This window comes from Anolis carolinensis, chromosome 1, assembly GCF_035594765.1.
Source record: "Anolis carolinensis isolate JA03-04 chromosome 1, rAnoCar3.1.pri, whole genome shotgun sequence".
NCBI lineage: Eukaryota > Metazoa > Chordata > Lepidosauria > Squamata > Dactyloidae > Anolis > Anolis carolinensis.
In genome coordinates, this window is record NC_085841.1 from 77,671,202 (window position 1) to 77,687,441 (window position 16,240).

The 16,240-nt window shown below is 43.1% G+C and overlaps 1 protein-coding gene across 4 annotated transcripts in view; it reads right to left on the reverse strand.

Moving 5' to 3' along the window:
• sash1 (SAM and SH3 domain containing 1) overlaps positions 1-16,240 on the reverse strand; it is a 713,255-nt gene that overhangs the window by 157,013 nt on the left and 540,002 nt on the right. Inside the window, exon 1 of one of the 4 annotated variants that reach the window (XM_062977587.1) lies at positions 2,188-2,774. The exons of the other annotated variants lie outside the window; for them this stretch is intronic. Coding sequence (XP_062833657.1) covers positions 2,188-2,355 — 168 coding nt within the window. The 5' untranslated portion in view covers positions 2,356-2,774. Of the gene's footprint in view, positions 1-2,187; positions 2,775-16,240 lie in introns of those variants that run through there. 4 annotated transcript variants of the gene reach the window in all.

The following is a 16,240-nucleotide window of genomic DNA, read 5'->3' on the forward strand; positions in this document are numbered from 1 at the left end:
ACTGTTGCCCTAGCACCAAACCTACATTCCCAGGAATTCCTGACAGTGGAGACTTATGGACCTTCCACACAGCTATACAATTCAGAATATCAAGGCAGAAATTCCCACAATATCTGCTTTGAACTGGGTTATCTGTGTCCACACTGTCATATATTCCAGTTCAAAGTAGAAAATGTGGGATTTTATTCCGCTGTGTGGAAGGGGCCTCATATTCCTAAACTGGAAGTGGATCGAGGCTGAATCTACACTGCTTCTCCCAGATTATCTGGCAGTGTAGACTCATATAATCCACTTCAATCAGATAACCTAGTATCAGATCCTGGGATATAGGGCAGTGTAGAAAGGGCCCCAGGTGGAATGGAGCACCCCCTAGGAGCAAGGAAGAACCACCCCCAGGCCCCTTGCTGCTTGCTTTGCCATCAAAGACCTATAAATTGGAGGGAGAGCTCTACAGGAGGCCGGATCAGCCAGGAAAACATGCCTAAAATGGATGTCAGTGGGTCCAAGTCTCCACTGCAGAATTAATGCCACTGAGCACCATTTAAACTGCCATGGATTCCTGAGAGTGGTAGCCTTGGGCAGCCCTTTCAGGCAGGGAAGGCTCAAGTTTTTGGTCAAACTCCAAATTCCAGATTCCAGAGCATCAAGTCATGGGAGTGAAGGAAAGAGCCATAGGATCTACCGGTATTCCACCCCCATTGTACATTCAAGGGGCAGCTATCCTGTAGACCAGTGATTCCCAACCTGTGGTCTGTGGACTACCAGTGGTCCACAAAAACTAAAATATGGTCCGTAGCCTCACCGTTACTACTACGGATAATAACGCAGCTCAACCAATTTCACCAATTTCTTGGTGTCTTCATTTCTAGGTTTGTTCCTGGGATTATTTGGGGTGTTGATTCAGAAAATTGCATTGGATAGACCACATCAGCTCTAGATTATTACATAGGTTTTCTGTGGGTGAGCAAACGGCAACTACTGGATGGCATATGTTCTGCATCAGAAACTAGAGCTGATATGGTCTATCCTGTGCAATTTTCTGAATCAGCACCCCAAATAACAAATCGAATCTAAAGTTGACCAAAAACTGGTTCATAACCCTTCTGGTATTAATGTTGGCGAGTGGTCCTTGGTCAAAGTGGTCCCTGGTCCACACGCACTGCACTATTTTTTTCAACCTAAGATAACATCTATTCAGGTATTCCTAGGTTCTCCAGCATGACTACAGTCAACTTCCACTAGAAACTGACCACTCTAGAGGACCTAGAGCAACCTGGGGTCCCCAGATGTTTTTAACCTTCAACTCCCAGAAATCCTAACAGCTGGTAAATTGTCTGGGATTTCTGGGAGTTGTACTTTACTTTTACTTAGGCGGTCCCTCATTATCCAAGTATGATGGTCCTCCAATTGTAGTGTCTTGGTGGTGGATACATAGGTGACTATGGAGTCCTATTCTTGACCCGCATATTCTTCCATAGTGAAGGTATTGGATTCCAGATGGAAGGTCCCAGTCAGGGTTGGCTTGACGTGCCTTCCTCTTGACATGTTTCTTTCTCCTTTCTGGGAGTTGTAGGCCAAAACATCTGGAGACCCCAGGTTGAGAACCACTAACCTAGAGATTCTTGGAGATTTGATTCCTGATCAAAGGGGTCCCTGGTCAAAAAATGTTGGGAACCATTGCTGTAGACTGGAGGTAGTTTGGCCTCAAGTCTGGTACAGCCAGGGCTCAGGGCCATGGCATCCGGAGAGTTGGAGTTGGTTGTCAGCCCTCTCTCCCAAAGGGTCAAACAGAAGAGGCTCAAGACCCTGCCCCAAAGCCCTCTCTCTTGGCTTTGCGGTGGCCAAGAGGCGCTCCAGAGCAAAGGGGTGAGGAAGGCAGGAGATGCCCAGGGCCCCCTCCTCTTCCTCCCAGGGTGGGGTTCAACCCCCCCCCCCGAAATTTTTCGGGTTTTTTTTAAACCTGGTTTACTCATGAATTTTAACTAATTAACCAAATACCCATGGGTGTCCACTGAAGTTTATCTGTCTTGGTTGTCCACTGAAGTTTATCGGTGAAGCCTGATTTCTAAATTATTTTTTCGTTATGGAACTACTCTTCATGATTCGCTAAAAATAAATAAATTCACCCCCCCCCCCCCCCCATTTCTCCTTCTGGCCCTGGTCCTGCTCCCGCCCGCCTGCGCTCACCAGGATGCCCATCACGTCCGTCCAGATCCTGGAGAAGCTCTCGGGCAGCGGGCCTCCCTCCTTGGCGGCTGCCTCCTGCTCCTCCGCCTGAGCCCCGGCACCTTCGGCAGCGGCAGAGGCTTGGTCCTCCTCCTCCTCCTTCTCGTCCTGCTGCTGCTGCTGCTCCATGTCGGCCTCTCAGGACTCGGGGTCCCTCTGGGCAGGCACACCCCGGCGCTTCAAGTTTCTCGCCAGCCAGTCCGGCTCCGCGGCTGCCCCACCATGCCGGGCGGCTCTCAGTGGATGCTTGGCTATGGCTTGAGGGGCTCCTTTCGGCTTTCCCTCCCTCCCTCCCTCCCTTGGCGCACAGCTCTCCCGAGTGCCTTCCTCCTCCCCGCCCGCCCGGCTGCCTTCGCTCCCCAAACAAACTTTGCCTCCTTCCCGGCGGCGAGCAACAGGCTGGCCAAGCCAAGCGGAGGGCGCGACCACGCCTCCCCTCCGGCGGGGGTGCCGCTTTCCTTGCGGGGAAAACAGAAAGAAAGAGAAGGCGGGCTTTGAAAGCTCCCCCCTCCCTTCCTCCCTTCCTTCCCACTCAACAACCACGCCGCTCCGGCTCTTCCAAGGCTCGGGCTCCGTGGTCAAGTTCGGGGCGAGTCTCTCCTCCCCGCCCTCTCCCCTACTCTCCGCCTCGCAATGGGCTCTCCCGGCTCCACATGATTGTCCCCTCCTTCTGTCTGGGGAAAGGGTTCGGCAACAAAAGGGTCGCATCGGCCACGGTCACGCTCCCAAGGGGCTCCCTCAAAGCGGGTGCCTGCCGCCACACTACAGAAGGGGCGCGGGTTTGTGCCACTTTCACAGCCAGGGCTCAACCATATGGAAGCATGCGAGCTGTAGCTTGACTAGGTCTCTAGCTTTCTCAGCCTGGTGCTTCGCTGAAGTAGTAACTTCAGATTTCCATAGCAATTAAAGCAGTGTCAACAGTGTAGAGCAGACCTGGGCCAACTTAGGCCCTCCTTCCAGGTGTTTTGGACTTCAACTCTCACCCTTCCTTACAGCCTCACGCCCCTTCCTTTTCCCCCTCAGCCGCTTAAGCAGAAAGGAAAGGGACTGAGGCTGTGAGGAATGGTGGGAGTTGAAGTCCGAAACACCTGGAAGGAGGGCCTAAGTTGGCCCAGGTCTGCTCTACACTGTTGACACTGCTTTAATTGCTAAACAAGTCCAAAACATTTGGAAGGAGGGCCCAAGTTGGCCCAGGCCTGGTATAGAGGCACTACATGTTGAAGCCAGCGCCCGCCCAGCCTCCCACAAGGAGTTCAGGAATGCCGCCCCTTCTTTCCAGGAACCCGCCACTGAGGTTTGCCTACCACATCCCCAGGCCTCTGTCAACAGAGACTCTGGAAAAGTAGGCCAGTGCCTCAATACTTCTGTCTGCAGCCACCCTGTGACTGTCTCTCTCTCTCTGGCACATTCCTGACTTGGGTCACTGTAAAGGAGGACCAGTCCCCTGTAGCCTGATTCATTCCAGTTATGCACGGATATCAATAGAATCTAATTGATACCAGTGCATAAATGCATTCATTATTTGATTTGCCTCATTGCAAAAACTACACCTGATAGAGATAAAACAAACACGATCTGAATTCAGCACAATAAACTCTATAAGAATGATCTAAAATTATATCTGATGAAAAATACTTGTTGGCTTGTGTTATCAGTCTCTTTTTCTCTTAGAAACTAGGAATCTCAGGATTTCATAGCATTGAGCCCTGGCAATTTTCTCTTAGAAAAAGTGAAAATTGCTTTTAGAACAATAAAAAATGCTATGTACTTGCCAGGCCCATAGCCAAGATTTTGATTCGGGGAGGGCTGGGATTATGATTCGGGGGGGGGGGGGGGCTGAGTCTGCACGAGGGAGGGTCTACCATAGCAAACCTTTTGTATCTTTATCCCAATACCCCCATGCATATGAGATATATTGAGCAAGGTTATCAGATCATGAAATGAATACACATAACAGTTTAAATAATAAATGTAAGGCCTTCTCTAGGACCACCCTGAGAATTTCCCCCTCAAGCCCCCCCCCTCCCCGCTACATGCCTGGTACTTGCTAACAATTGTCCCAGGTTAGGGGGCAAGGAATGCTGACTGTAACTCTCATGAGCTCTGGCCAGCAAAGCAGGACCATAGGAGCAATCCCCTAACAGAGTTTCCCAAACTCTGCTCCTTCAGATGGTTTGGACTTCAGCTCCCACAATTCCTGACAGCTGGCAAACTGCCTGAGATTTCTGGGAGCTGATATCCAAAATGCCAGGAGGAGCAGAGTTTGAGAAACACGGCTTGCATCTCTTGGCCACCTCCGCTCTTGCCATTTCACATTCAAGGAGTAAACAGCATCCAAATAGCTTGTGGCAAGGTTGAGAGTTAATCTCATCTGCAATCTTGTAAATAACAAAGAAGGCAGTCAGCTGCAAGAGCCTCACATTTTCAAAGAAAAAAGCAGTTCTGCATTTCATCATGTTTTTCATGTTGGCATCTTCCTAGGAGTTCAGGAAAATGTACACAAGATTTTAAAGACTGACCCAACCTAACCCATAACAAGGTCAGTGGTGGCTGGCTACGCCCAAGTTGTATTGTTTGCAAAGACAAGGGCTGTAAACAAACCAAACGACAAATGTTCAGAAAGAGGGGAAAAGGATGCTATTGTTTAATATAGTTTCTTTGCCCAGTATTATGCCTCTAGGAATGGCACAAGTCATGCAAACTCTTTGTGTACTCCAGTCCTAACCACACGTATTTATGTCTAAGAACACAGCTTAATGAAATACCAGTATTTTATTCATTAGAATAGCTTTTTAGAAAGGTAAAGGGAATGACTATGCACATTTTAAAAATGTTTAAGGAATCAACTCTTCTTCTTGAAACCACTTCTCTCATAATGGTTTGGAAATATGGTAAATTACAGTTCCAATTAGACAACATTATGTTGCATTTGTGGATGAGAGATTTTAGTTGTCACAGCTTGGGAATAACTTGTTACTAATCGCAAAAAAAGTCTATTTTCCTTTTGGATAACAATGGTTTGATTAAATTGCATTATGACTGAAACTGAATATGGGACAGCATCGCTCCTTTTGCAGTATAAATTACAAGATTATGGCCTCACTCAATGCAAGCGAAGAAACATCACACCACTGAAATGCTGTGTCTTGTGCTCGGCTGTGCTCAGGACAAAGGAGATCAGCAGAGAAGGTATTTTGTGTCACAGTTGTGTGGTATTCTAATTTTTAAGCCACAAAAAAGTATCAGTTGTCTTACTTTTTAGAAATTCGAATAATTTAGGGCCTTTGAAAGATTGTAACAATAATGATATCTAATTATTGTTCAGTGAAGAGGATGGCTGTAATTAACTATAGCAGATTACCTTTTTTAAAATAATGCCCCAAGCTCCAGAAAGGTGTGATCCCCACTTCCAGTTTCAAATGGCACCTGAGTCAGCTCTTGACCTCTGGTTGTTTACAGTAAGAGCTACATTTGCATTTCAATTAAAATAACAATCAGTGGGTGTTAGCTCTAACCAAACAAAGCAATTTCACCAGGAAGTTTGTACTTTCCAAAGCTGCTGTAACAGATATATAGGGAGTCCACAAGACAGTATATATGGGAACAATACACTGGATCAAATCATTGTCTTTTCCAAATCTCTGCCTGGCCAAGGATTATAGCTCTTTTGCGTGCTTGTCAGTCTGTTAAAGGAGGCTACTCACATAGGTTTTGAAAACAAGATGTAATTTGTACACCAAAATGCAGCTCCAAATAATACCTTGCCTGAAAAATTACAGATTGTACAGAAGCCCAGAAGCACAATAACACAACAAAATAATAATATGCTATCACCATATAAAGTACTGTCCAGAACCTCTTTCAGGATCAGCTGTGCAGGCTAATGACAAGTCACCAAAAGGTGCAAAATGTAACATGTTAGTGTTTGAAACTTCACAGTTTTAATGACTTCACCACTATAAACTCAGTGGTAACAAGGGCCACTGCAAGGAGTAGATGGGGTGATGGTGACAGGGGATAGGGAAAAGGCAGAACTGCTTAATGCCTTCTTTGCCTCGGTCTTCTCACAAAAAGAAAGCCATCTTCAACCTCAGCAACACGGAATGGACGAAGGATTGGGGGAAATCCAACCCCAAATAGGGAAACAAGTTGTCCAGGAACACCTGGCCACTCTAAACGAATTCAAGTCCCCAGGGCCAGATCAGCTACATCCAAGAGTATTGAAGGAACTAGCGGAAGTTATTTCAGAACCACTGGCAATCATCTTCGAGAGTTCTTGGAGAACAGGAGAAGTCCCAGCAGATTGGAGGAGGGCGAATGTGGTCCCTATCTTCAAGAAGGGAAAAAAGAACGACCCAAACAATTACCGTCCGGTCAGCCTCACATCGATACCAGGCAAGATTCTGGAAAAGATCATTAAGGAAGTGGTCTGCAAACACTTAGAAACAAATGCGGTCATTGCTAATAGTCAACACGGATTTACCAAAAACAAGTCATGCCAGACTAATCTGATCTCTTTTTTCGATAGAGTTACGAGTTGGGTCGATACAGGGAATGCCGTGGATGTAGCATATCTAGATTTCAGTAAGGCCTTCGACAAAGTCCCCCACGACCTTCTGGCAAACAAACTAGTAAAATGTGGGCTAGACAAAACTACGGTTAGGTGGATCTGTAATTGGCTAAGCGAACGAACCCAAAGGGTGCTCACCAATGCGTCGTCTTCATCATGGAAAGAAGTGACAAGTGGAGTGCCGCAGGGCTCCGTCCTGGGCCCGGTTCTGTTCAACATCTTTAATAACGACTTAGACGAAGGGTTAGAAGGCACGATCATCAAGTTTGCAGATGACACCAAACTCGGAGGGATAGCTAACACTCCAGAAGACAGGAGCAGAATTCAAAACGATCTTGACAGACTAGAGAGATGGGCCGAAACTAACAAAATGAAGTTCAACAGGGACAAATGCAAGATACTTCACTTCGGCAGAAAAAATGGAAATCAAAGATACAGAATGGGGGACGCCTGGCTTGACAGCAGTGTGTGCGAAAAAGATCTTGGAGTCCTCGTGGACAACAAGTTAAACATGAGCCTACAATGTGATGCGGCAGCTAAAAAAGCCAATGGGATTTTGGCCTGCATCAATAGGGGAATAACGTCTAGATCCAGGGAAGTCATGCTCCCCCTCTATTCTGCCTTGGTCAGACCACACCTGGAATACTGTGTCCAGTTTTGGGCACCGCAGATGAAGGGAGATGCTGACAAGCTGGAAAGCGTCCAGAGGAGGGCAACTAAAATGATTAAGGGTCTGGAGAACAAGCCCTATGAGGAGAGGCTTAAAGAGCTGGGCATGTTTAGCCTGCAGAAGAGAAGGCTGAGAGGAGACATGATAGCCATGTACAAATATGTGAGGGGAAGTCATAGGGAGGAGGGAGCAAGCTTATTTTCTGCTGCCCTGCAGACTAGGACACGGAACAATGGCTTCAAACTACAGGAAAGGAGATTCCACCTGAACATCAGGAAGAACTTCCTCACTGTGAGGGCTGTTCGGCAGTGGAACTCTCTCCCCCGGGCCGTGGTGGAGGCTCCTTCTTTGGAGGCTTTTAAGCAGAGGCTGGATGGCCATCTGTCGGGGGTGCTTTGAATGCAATTTCCTGCTTCTTAGCGGGGGGTTGGACTAGATGGCCCTTGAGGTCTCTTCCAACTCTACTATTCTATGATTCTATGATTCTATGATTCTATGATTCTAAGGAATCAGAGTAGGCAATAATATCTGGGTTTTTCATTTGGAGTTACAAAGCACCCACCTCCCACAACAATAACTGCATGAAGCGCTAGGATTCTGTTATGGGAAAATGCACTTAGTCTTTCAGGATAACCACTGTATTCTCAGGTATGGAGATACATTTAGACAACAGGCTGAATGCCGCAGCTGTGCCTGATGTTGGAAGCATTAAATCAGTGGTTCCCAACCTTATTTGGCCTGCCCCCCCTTTCCAGAAAAAATATGACTAAGCGCCCCCTGGAAAGGGGGACGTGGCTTAGAGGGGAGGGCGTGGGTCCTGCTCAAGAGGGCAGGGCTGAGGCTCTCCCCTAGTCCAAGATGCAGGGCTGGGAGGGGGAGGTGGGTGGGGCCACAAATGGGCAGCCAGGACTGGGATTGGCGGAGTTACGAGCTCTGAGGCAGGGCTGAGCTTCTATCCCTGTCCTGTGGCACCTGCCAGAACACAGGTGGCAGGACTAGAGGAGGGGCGGGGCCTCTTCCCAACTGCCTGACTGGGCTGAACCTCAATTAGAACAATTGAGTTCTAACAAGCACCTCAGGGCAGGTATACAGAGGCTCAGCCCTATCTCGCACTCTTGGGAAGTCCTAAAAGGCCTCTCAGGAGAGGTATAGAGGCTCAGCCCTGTCTCGGGCTCTTGGAAGGAGGCCCCGCCTCGTTCCCTAGCTCCGCCCTCTGTGTCCCAACAAGAGCCTCAGGAGAGGTATAGATTCTTAGCCCTGTCTGGGACTCTTGGGAAGAAGCTACGCCCACTCCTCTAGCTCCGCCCCCTGTGTCCTAACAGACACCTCAAGTGCTCAGCCCTGTCTCTGGCACTTGGGAAGAGGCCCCGCCCCTCCTCTGGCCCTGCCCCCGTGTCCTAATAGGTGCCATCATTGCCCCCCTGGATCGCTCCAGCGCCCACTGCATTAAACCATCACAAATTAGAGTGACTGTGAATATAACCCTGTCACTTTATTTCCACTGTATATTATTTTGCCATCTTTGCCTACTAAAATAGCAAATGGGTCCAAAAGCTATTTTGCACCTTTTGATTTTCCCATTGAATATATCACCCAGGATCTCCAGCCCTCAGAAGCCATGAGACACAACACATAGCCACTCATCTTGCAGATCTGTTAAGCAAGCAATGAAGAAACTAAGTACAAAGAAAGGGGTCATCTGAATTCAGGCTTCTTTGCGAGGTAGTTTCGAGCCCAGACCTGTTTGAGTATGCTCAGCAGGAAGAGCCTTCTTGCCTTCTAGCAACTTCCAGGCTCACAGAGATGTAATGCACTTCTCTAAAGGAAGGGCAGTCAGGACACTTATACAGAGAGCAGAACTATGACGTGGGCAATAGCAAGCCCTACTCTGAGTATTCCTTGCCCAAGAACAAAATTAGCAAGGCTGCCATAAACTGACAGATAACTTGAAGGCACACATATGCACAAGGCTAGCCACAGTTGATAGAAAAAGGAGGGAGATTTCACTGGTTGTTTTGGGGAAAGTTGGATGAGTATGATTTTACTGCATTGGTTTCAATGATCTGCATTTTAACTGGAGCACAGAGCAAGTGTAGTAGTGGGGTCTGAGTATAGGAGTATGACTTTCAGTTAGAATAAGTTATGTGCACATAAGTGCTGATTTCTACCTATCAAAATGTGAGGGTGTGTGTAAGGAGTAAATATCAATTGCTGATGCTTATTCATAATATACTGCTTTAAGCAACAGGCCTGTGTGATTATACCTAAATAGAAATGGGTCTGTTCTCTGCAGCTCCTGAGACTAGGAGTATATTTACACTGCAGAATTAATGCAGTTTGATACCACTTTATTGCCATAATTCAGTACTATGAAACCATGGAAGTTTTAGTTTTACAAGGTCTTTAGTCTTCTTTGCCAAACTGGGCTGGTACCTCACCAGACTACAAGCATCAGGATTCCATAGCACTGAGACATGGCATTTTAAGTAGTACCAAACTGCATTAATTCTATAGTATAGAACCATCCTAGGAAACAAAAGAATGGATTCAAAGTACAGGAAAGGAGACTGCACCTAAACTTTAGGAAGAACTTCCTGGTGGAAAGAGCTGTTCAGCAGTGGAATTTGTTGCCTTGGATCATGGTGGAGTTTTCTTCTTGGAGGCTTTTAAGCGGAGGCTGAATGGCCATCTGTCGGGATTGTTTTGGTTATGTTTTCTTGCATGGAAAGAGGTTGGACTGGACTGGATGGCCCTTTTCCAATTCTATAATTTTATGATTCTATCTCTGAAAATATATGATAATTGTTGCACCAAATAAATTGAAATATCCATTTTGCATCCCCTCCTCAAAAGCCACAACTATAAGGGAGATTTATTTATTCCAGAGATCTTAAACTGGTATCATTAAATATTCCCATACATTATTTACAGCTCTCATTAATTAAATATACATATGTGTGCACACTGCACAGTGTGCTCAAGCACTTTATCTTCAAGAAAGAGAGTACAGTAGAGTCGCACTTATCCAAGCTAAACGGGCCGGCAGAAGCTTGGATAAGTGAATATCTTGGATAATAAGGAGGGATTAAGGAAAAACCTTTTAAACATCAAATTAGGTTATGATTTTACAAATTAAGCACCAAAACGTCATGTTATACAACAAATTTGACAGAAAAAGTAGTCCAATATACAGTAATGTTATGTTGTAATTACTGTATTTACGAATTTAGCACCAAAATATCATGATATATTGAAAACATTGACTACAAAAATGGCTTGGATTATCCAGAGGCTTGGATAAGCGAGGCTTGGATAAGTGAGACTCTACTGTACTTCTGCACTCTAAACACAACCCACATTGAGAAGTTCTAGGGCACACTTTTTAGTGCATGGAATCTTTGTAATAGCATTATCTTAATTTACACAACTTACAGAGTATACAAGTGAGTAACAGATTGGGAGCCAATAAGGGATATGGTCATTTCCATTTTATAAATGAAGAATTGAAACTGAAAAATATTCAAAGGGCTTATAATTCATATGTCTATTGAAATCTCTGAAGGAAATATTTAAAGTCAACAGAGAAAGTATTTCTTGCCATAGGTACAATTCACCAGGAAGTTCACTAAAGTTAAGGTTTGTGGGTATGCACCTTCAAGACCTATTATGGGGTTTTCTTAGCAAATTTTGTTCATTGAGTTGGGGGGGAATGTTTTTGCCTTCCTCTGAGATAGTCATCCAGTGGGTTCTCATGGAAGAATTGGGATTCAAAAACTTGTTTCCAGAGTTTTAGTCCAATGCTGAAACTATGGATGTCATCCTGATCAGAAAATTATCGTGTGGTTGTTTTCAGTGCCACTTTATCACTGATATCTGTAGCCTAAAAAAAGTTGTTTTTAACTGGTTGGAGGATTCTGGAAATTATATTCCAGAAGGCAACTTTCTCAACTTCTGTTTAATTCAATGAGAATTGGCTCTTTTCCAAACACAATGCTTTGCCATATTTCCACCACTAAGATATTTGTTCCATATGCTCCAATCCGACTGTATCAATTTGGCAGAGACAGTCTTGACCACTCTTCTGTTTTCCCTCTTATCAGTTGCTTCTAAAAGGGTCAATCTTTTCTCTCATTCTCATTCCTCTCCCATCTGTCCCCAGCATATTTCTATTACTGCAAACTGAGTTCAATATATAAAAAGGTATTTTGCATTTGATTAAGTAGGTGGAATAAAGAGGAAGGGGCAGATTCTAACGCTTCCCAACAGGCTTAGGCAAAAGCAAATAGGTCTCTTGATTTGTGTGTCCTTCATTAAGAATTGTGACATCTGAATAACGCTTGATGTTGTTTGAGTCCCACTTTCCACTATTTTCTTATCATATTGTCTCTTTCTTGTATGGTATAATGTGCTGTAGACAATTGAATTATATAACTGAAAAAGGAATAATGTGTTCCTCATTTAGTGGTACAACTGCATTTTGATACAAACACACACACATACCCTTTCTGTTTCAGAACCAAAACTGCAGTTGAACTCGATTTTCAGAACCCCTAAGTATATAGATACAAGGTACATCACTTGAATGAATGTATTTTTAAAAAGTGAAGGTGTGCCAGAAATGAGCAGATGAAAAATGTTGTCATCTCAAAGAATCTAGATTCATATGACTGTATACCTCTTTCTGACTCATAAGGGAAAAGGGAAGGCTCATATCCTTTTGTCCTGCATACGGATGTTTTCAACAATAGACTCATGTCCTGTGTAGTTTTGAGAATACATTACTAATGCAGAGCCAGCACTTAAATGTCTGTCCCAGTATCATACAGCGCCATTCTCAATCAGAAACCCACATCGAGGAAATTAGTGACAATCTTAAAATTGTAATTATGTTTCTTATCAATCTGTCTTCCCAAGTGTCAGGTTCTATTTATAGGTTCATTTCTCACCTTCAGAGCCCTGTTATTTCACTTAAAAACAATTATGTCAACTATTTCACAATCTGAATATAAAACAGTATTTTCTACTGGCAAGGAGCATCACTTCATATACCTTGTATCCAATCTTCATGACTAATTCCCAACAAAGTATGTCTTCCAGCAAAAGATTAATCTTAACATACACACACATCAGAAGCCTGTCTTTTTGAGGAATTTGTGACATGTCTAATATTACACATAGTTGAGTTTAATTGTAAGGGGAAGAGGAAAAAATGGGGAAAGAAAAATAAAGTAGAAAAGGCAATAGATGCTTGTTAATTTAGGCACATTCTAATATTTTTTTCTAATTTAAAACATGTAATGCAGCTTATAGTAAATTGTACTATTCTAATTTGATTTAGTTATGCAGAATGATAAATATAAAAATAAAAAACCTGGGAACAAGATATAGCCACAAGTGAAGAAAAGTTGATAAAAATTAATCAAGAAATGCATAACGTACTTAATAAACTAGAGAGAAACAATAGATTGTGTTGCCAGACTGAACTGCTTTGCAGCATTTTGTTTTTCCCCTCATAATAACATTGTCAGAGAAGCCCTCCAAAAGAAACCTATCAGTTATCCATTTCAATACCTTTTCAGTATTATAAAGTCCTTTTGAAATGTTTTCCAAAGTTTTATTATGTGAAATTTAAACTCCAGGATTACACTGTGGATGGCTATGGATTTGTAACTTGGTACAGAGGAAAGTAATCGAAAACATCCTCTGAATTTTCTCTGCCTAAGAAAAATGCTGGGATTGATTATGTGATCACCACAAACCAACAAAGGACTTGAAAATGTATTAGAATTTTAATGAATTTTTAAAATTCTATGCTGGAATGTTGTTAGATGACAACTTCCATGATTCTTCCCTAGTTGCTATTCTAGTTGGGGCTGCTAGAAATTGTAGTCCAACAGCCTCTGGAGGGGCTACATTTTGTCAATCTCTGTTCTATATTAAATACATTTGACCTTCTATATTCATGTATTATGCAACCATGGATTCAACCATCCATGGCTTGAAAATATTTTTAAAATTATCCAACCAGCAAACCTTGATTTTGCCAATAAAATCTAACTTAGTATGCACGCATGGCTTTGATTTCCATGGGGGTTCCTGACATTAACCTCCAGCTGATACCAAAGCTTTCTATCACAAACAACTGAATAGGAAACTGAATACACACACCATATCATCCATTTGTCCTGGTCATCCCACTAGTAAGCTGCATTTAAAACTCTGCACTTTCTCTCCCCCACCATCGCCCCTTCATCCAAAGTTTGCTTCAAGTGGTGCAAAATGAGTTGGGTTTGACTCAATAAACTCAATAGGAGGAAGAGAGGGGTGGGGATGGAAGCCTATCCTTCTCAACAGGCTTCAGCAAAAGCAAATGCCTGTAGCCTCTTCTTGCATGTATGTTCTTTTTCTGCAATAACATCCTCATTATAATAGCCACCCTGATTATTCTCCAGTGTTGCTTAACAACACATTATTTTTCATATGTGAAATGTGGGAGGCTGAGATGCACACCTCTGCTGACATGGAAAAGTGAATGTCAAATCATTAAACTGTTTGTTTTGGAGCCTCCTGAAACAATTAAATATTCCAACCTCTACTTGGGCAAAGCTTAATCAAAACAGCATGGTACCACTTCTTCATTGACTATGCAGAACTCTGAAATTGCAGATATCCTGTATACACAATACAATATCTATGCAAAAGTCTATTTTGTTAAGGAAGAAAATGACAATACTAATTTTTACCTTTTTACCTCCAGAACCCCCCAATTTATGCTAATTGTTTCAGCACACAAAGAAGGCAGAATGCTAAGTCCACCTCTCCCATCATTGCTTTGTTCATGCAAAAGCAATGTATCTCAAAAGGAAAGGTTCTTTTATTCATTGTGGTTTCCCACACAAGCAATATTATATATATATGACTATGTCAAAGTTTTTATGTATGTATGTACGATCTACAAAGGATTCTATGTGACTTAACGGATCTGGACCAAATTTGGCACACATACGTTTCATATTTAGATTAAAATAATTGAGGGGTTTGAACTTTAAAAAGCACCTCTTTCAGGCACAGAGCTGAAGGGAAAAAAGGTATATGAGGCATATTGGATGTTGTTAGGTGAAGTGACCCCTGTCATGTGATTGGGGGGGAAAAGAATGAAATGGATTGGCTGCTGCTAGGTGACATGTATATGTGAAACAGAGTGAAGGAAAGAAGAAAGGAAGGGAAAGGAAGGAGAGAAAGGAGGAGAGGTAAGATGGAAGGGAAGAAGAAAAGGAAGGAATTAAAGGAAATAAAGAAAAGAGAGAAAGAGAAAGTGTATAAGGGAAAGGGAGGAAGGAAAGAAAGAAAGACCCACAAAGAAATTGACAGGAAACTGCCTAACTTTCTGAAAAAAATCTACAGAGTTTTCCAAAATGCAGTTTACGTTTTTAGAAAGCTGAGAAGCTTTCCCACAAAGGATATGGAGTTTTCTAAAGTGATGGCGGGAAAGACCACAGCTGCACCACTTGAAATGGTGCACACCCTTGAAACAGTGACAAAAATGCAAACCCCCCCCCCCTATTTATTGCTCATAGAACAAACATACAGCACACACACACAGAGAGAAAACATTTTTACAGTTCTCTGAATAACTTTTTGAATTTTATGCAGTTTTCCCAAATGTACCTGCGCAGTTCCACAAAGTGTGCAGTCCACAAAATTCACAGGTTTTATTATGCCCAAGATTGTAACCCCAGACAGGAAATTGCCAGATATCCCATCTGTACCATTGCCTATGTTGAGTTAGAGCAGATGAGGGTTGCAGACCAACAGGAACTGGGTAGTCAATAATTATTTGTTCCTTGCATGTAACAAGAAGCATTTACAGTTCTTGAAACCTTTAGAGAACAGAAGGGATACTTTTTTCTTCATGGGCAGACCAGAGGCCCTTTCACATTACAAAGTTATAGCACTATGATTCCTTATTGGTTGCCATGCCTGCATTCTAGGGAAGCCTTAGAATCCTTGAACTGAGACTTCTAAACAGCCTCCCTAGGATTTTGTATCATGTTGTCAGAGCAGTTAAAGCTGGCACAAAGTGCTAAAACTGTGTAGTGCAAAAGGGCCCCAGCTCTCTCACACCAGGAGACAGCATTTTTATAAGTACAAATCAAACAAGTTTATAACATGCGTCCCACAATCTGAAAATTTTAAGCTAAGGTTTTGGAATGGGGAGTAATTCAGAAAAGCAGCTGTTCCTGGTTTGGACAGCTCAACCGGAAAGTAAACATTCCTGTCAAACATTAATTAAAATGAGAACCAACAAAGTGTGGCTTTTCAGAACTACTCAAATATACCAAGAAGTTGAGTGGTTGGTTCTGAATAGATTGATTTATTGATTGAGAGAGATGGAAAGACAAGTGAATGCAGGATTAAACACTATTTGGAGCATATCCCGATGCTAGTCAGAGCATATCTCAATTAATATTTTGGGGAGTTAGTGAGCTGAAGGATTACTTAAAGGCAAAAGGATGAGCTGGAGGAATTTTTCTCTCTAAAGCCAGTCAAATGCATCACTGACGATACAATAGGACTGTGCTGAAAACATTTCTAAGAATTAAAAAAGAAGACTTTATTTAATTTCCATCAAAGAAGGAATGATTCATGGTTAGGTTCATTGTATTTTTTTCTTCATCAGGAACTCATGGCACATTATATCTGTTGCAAAGAATGGAGTGATACTTAATTTAAAATAATCAGGCTAAAATTTATTGCTTTTGCTTAATGCAGGA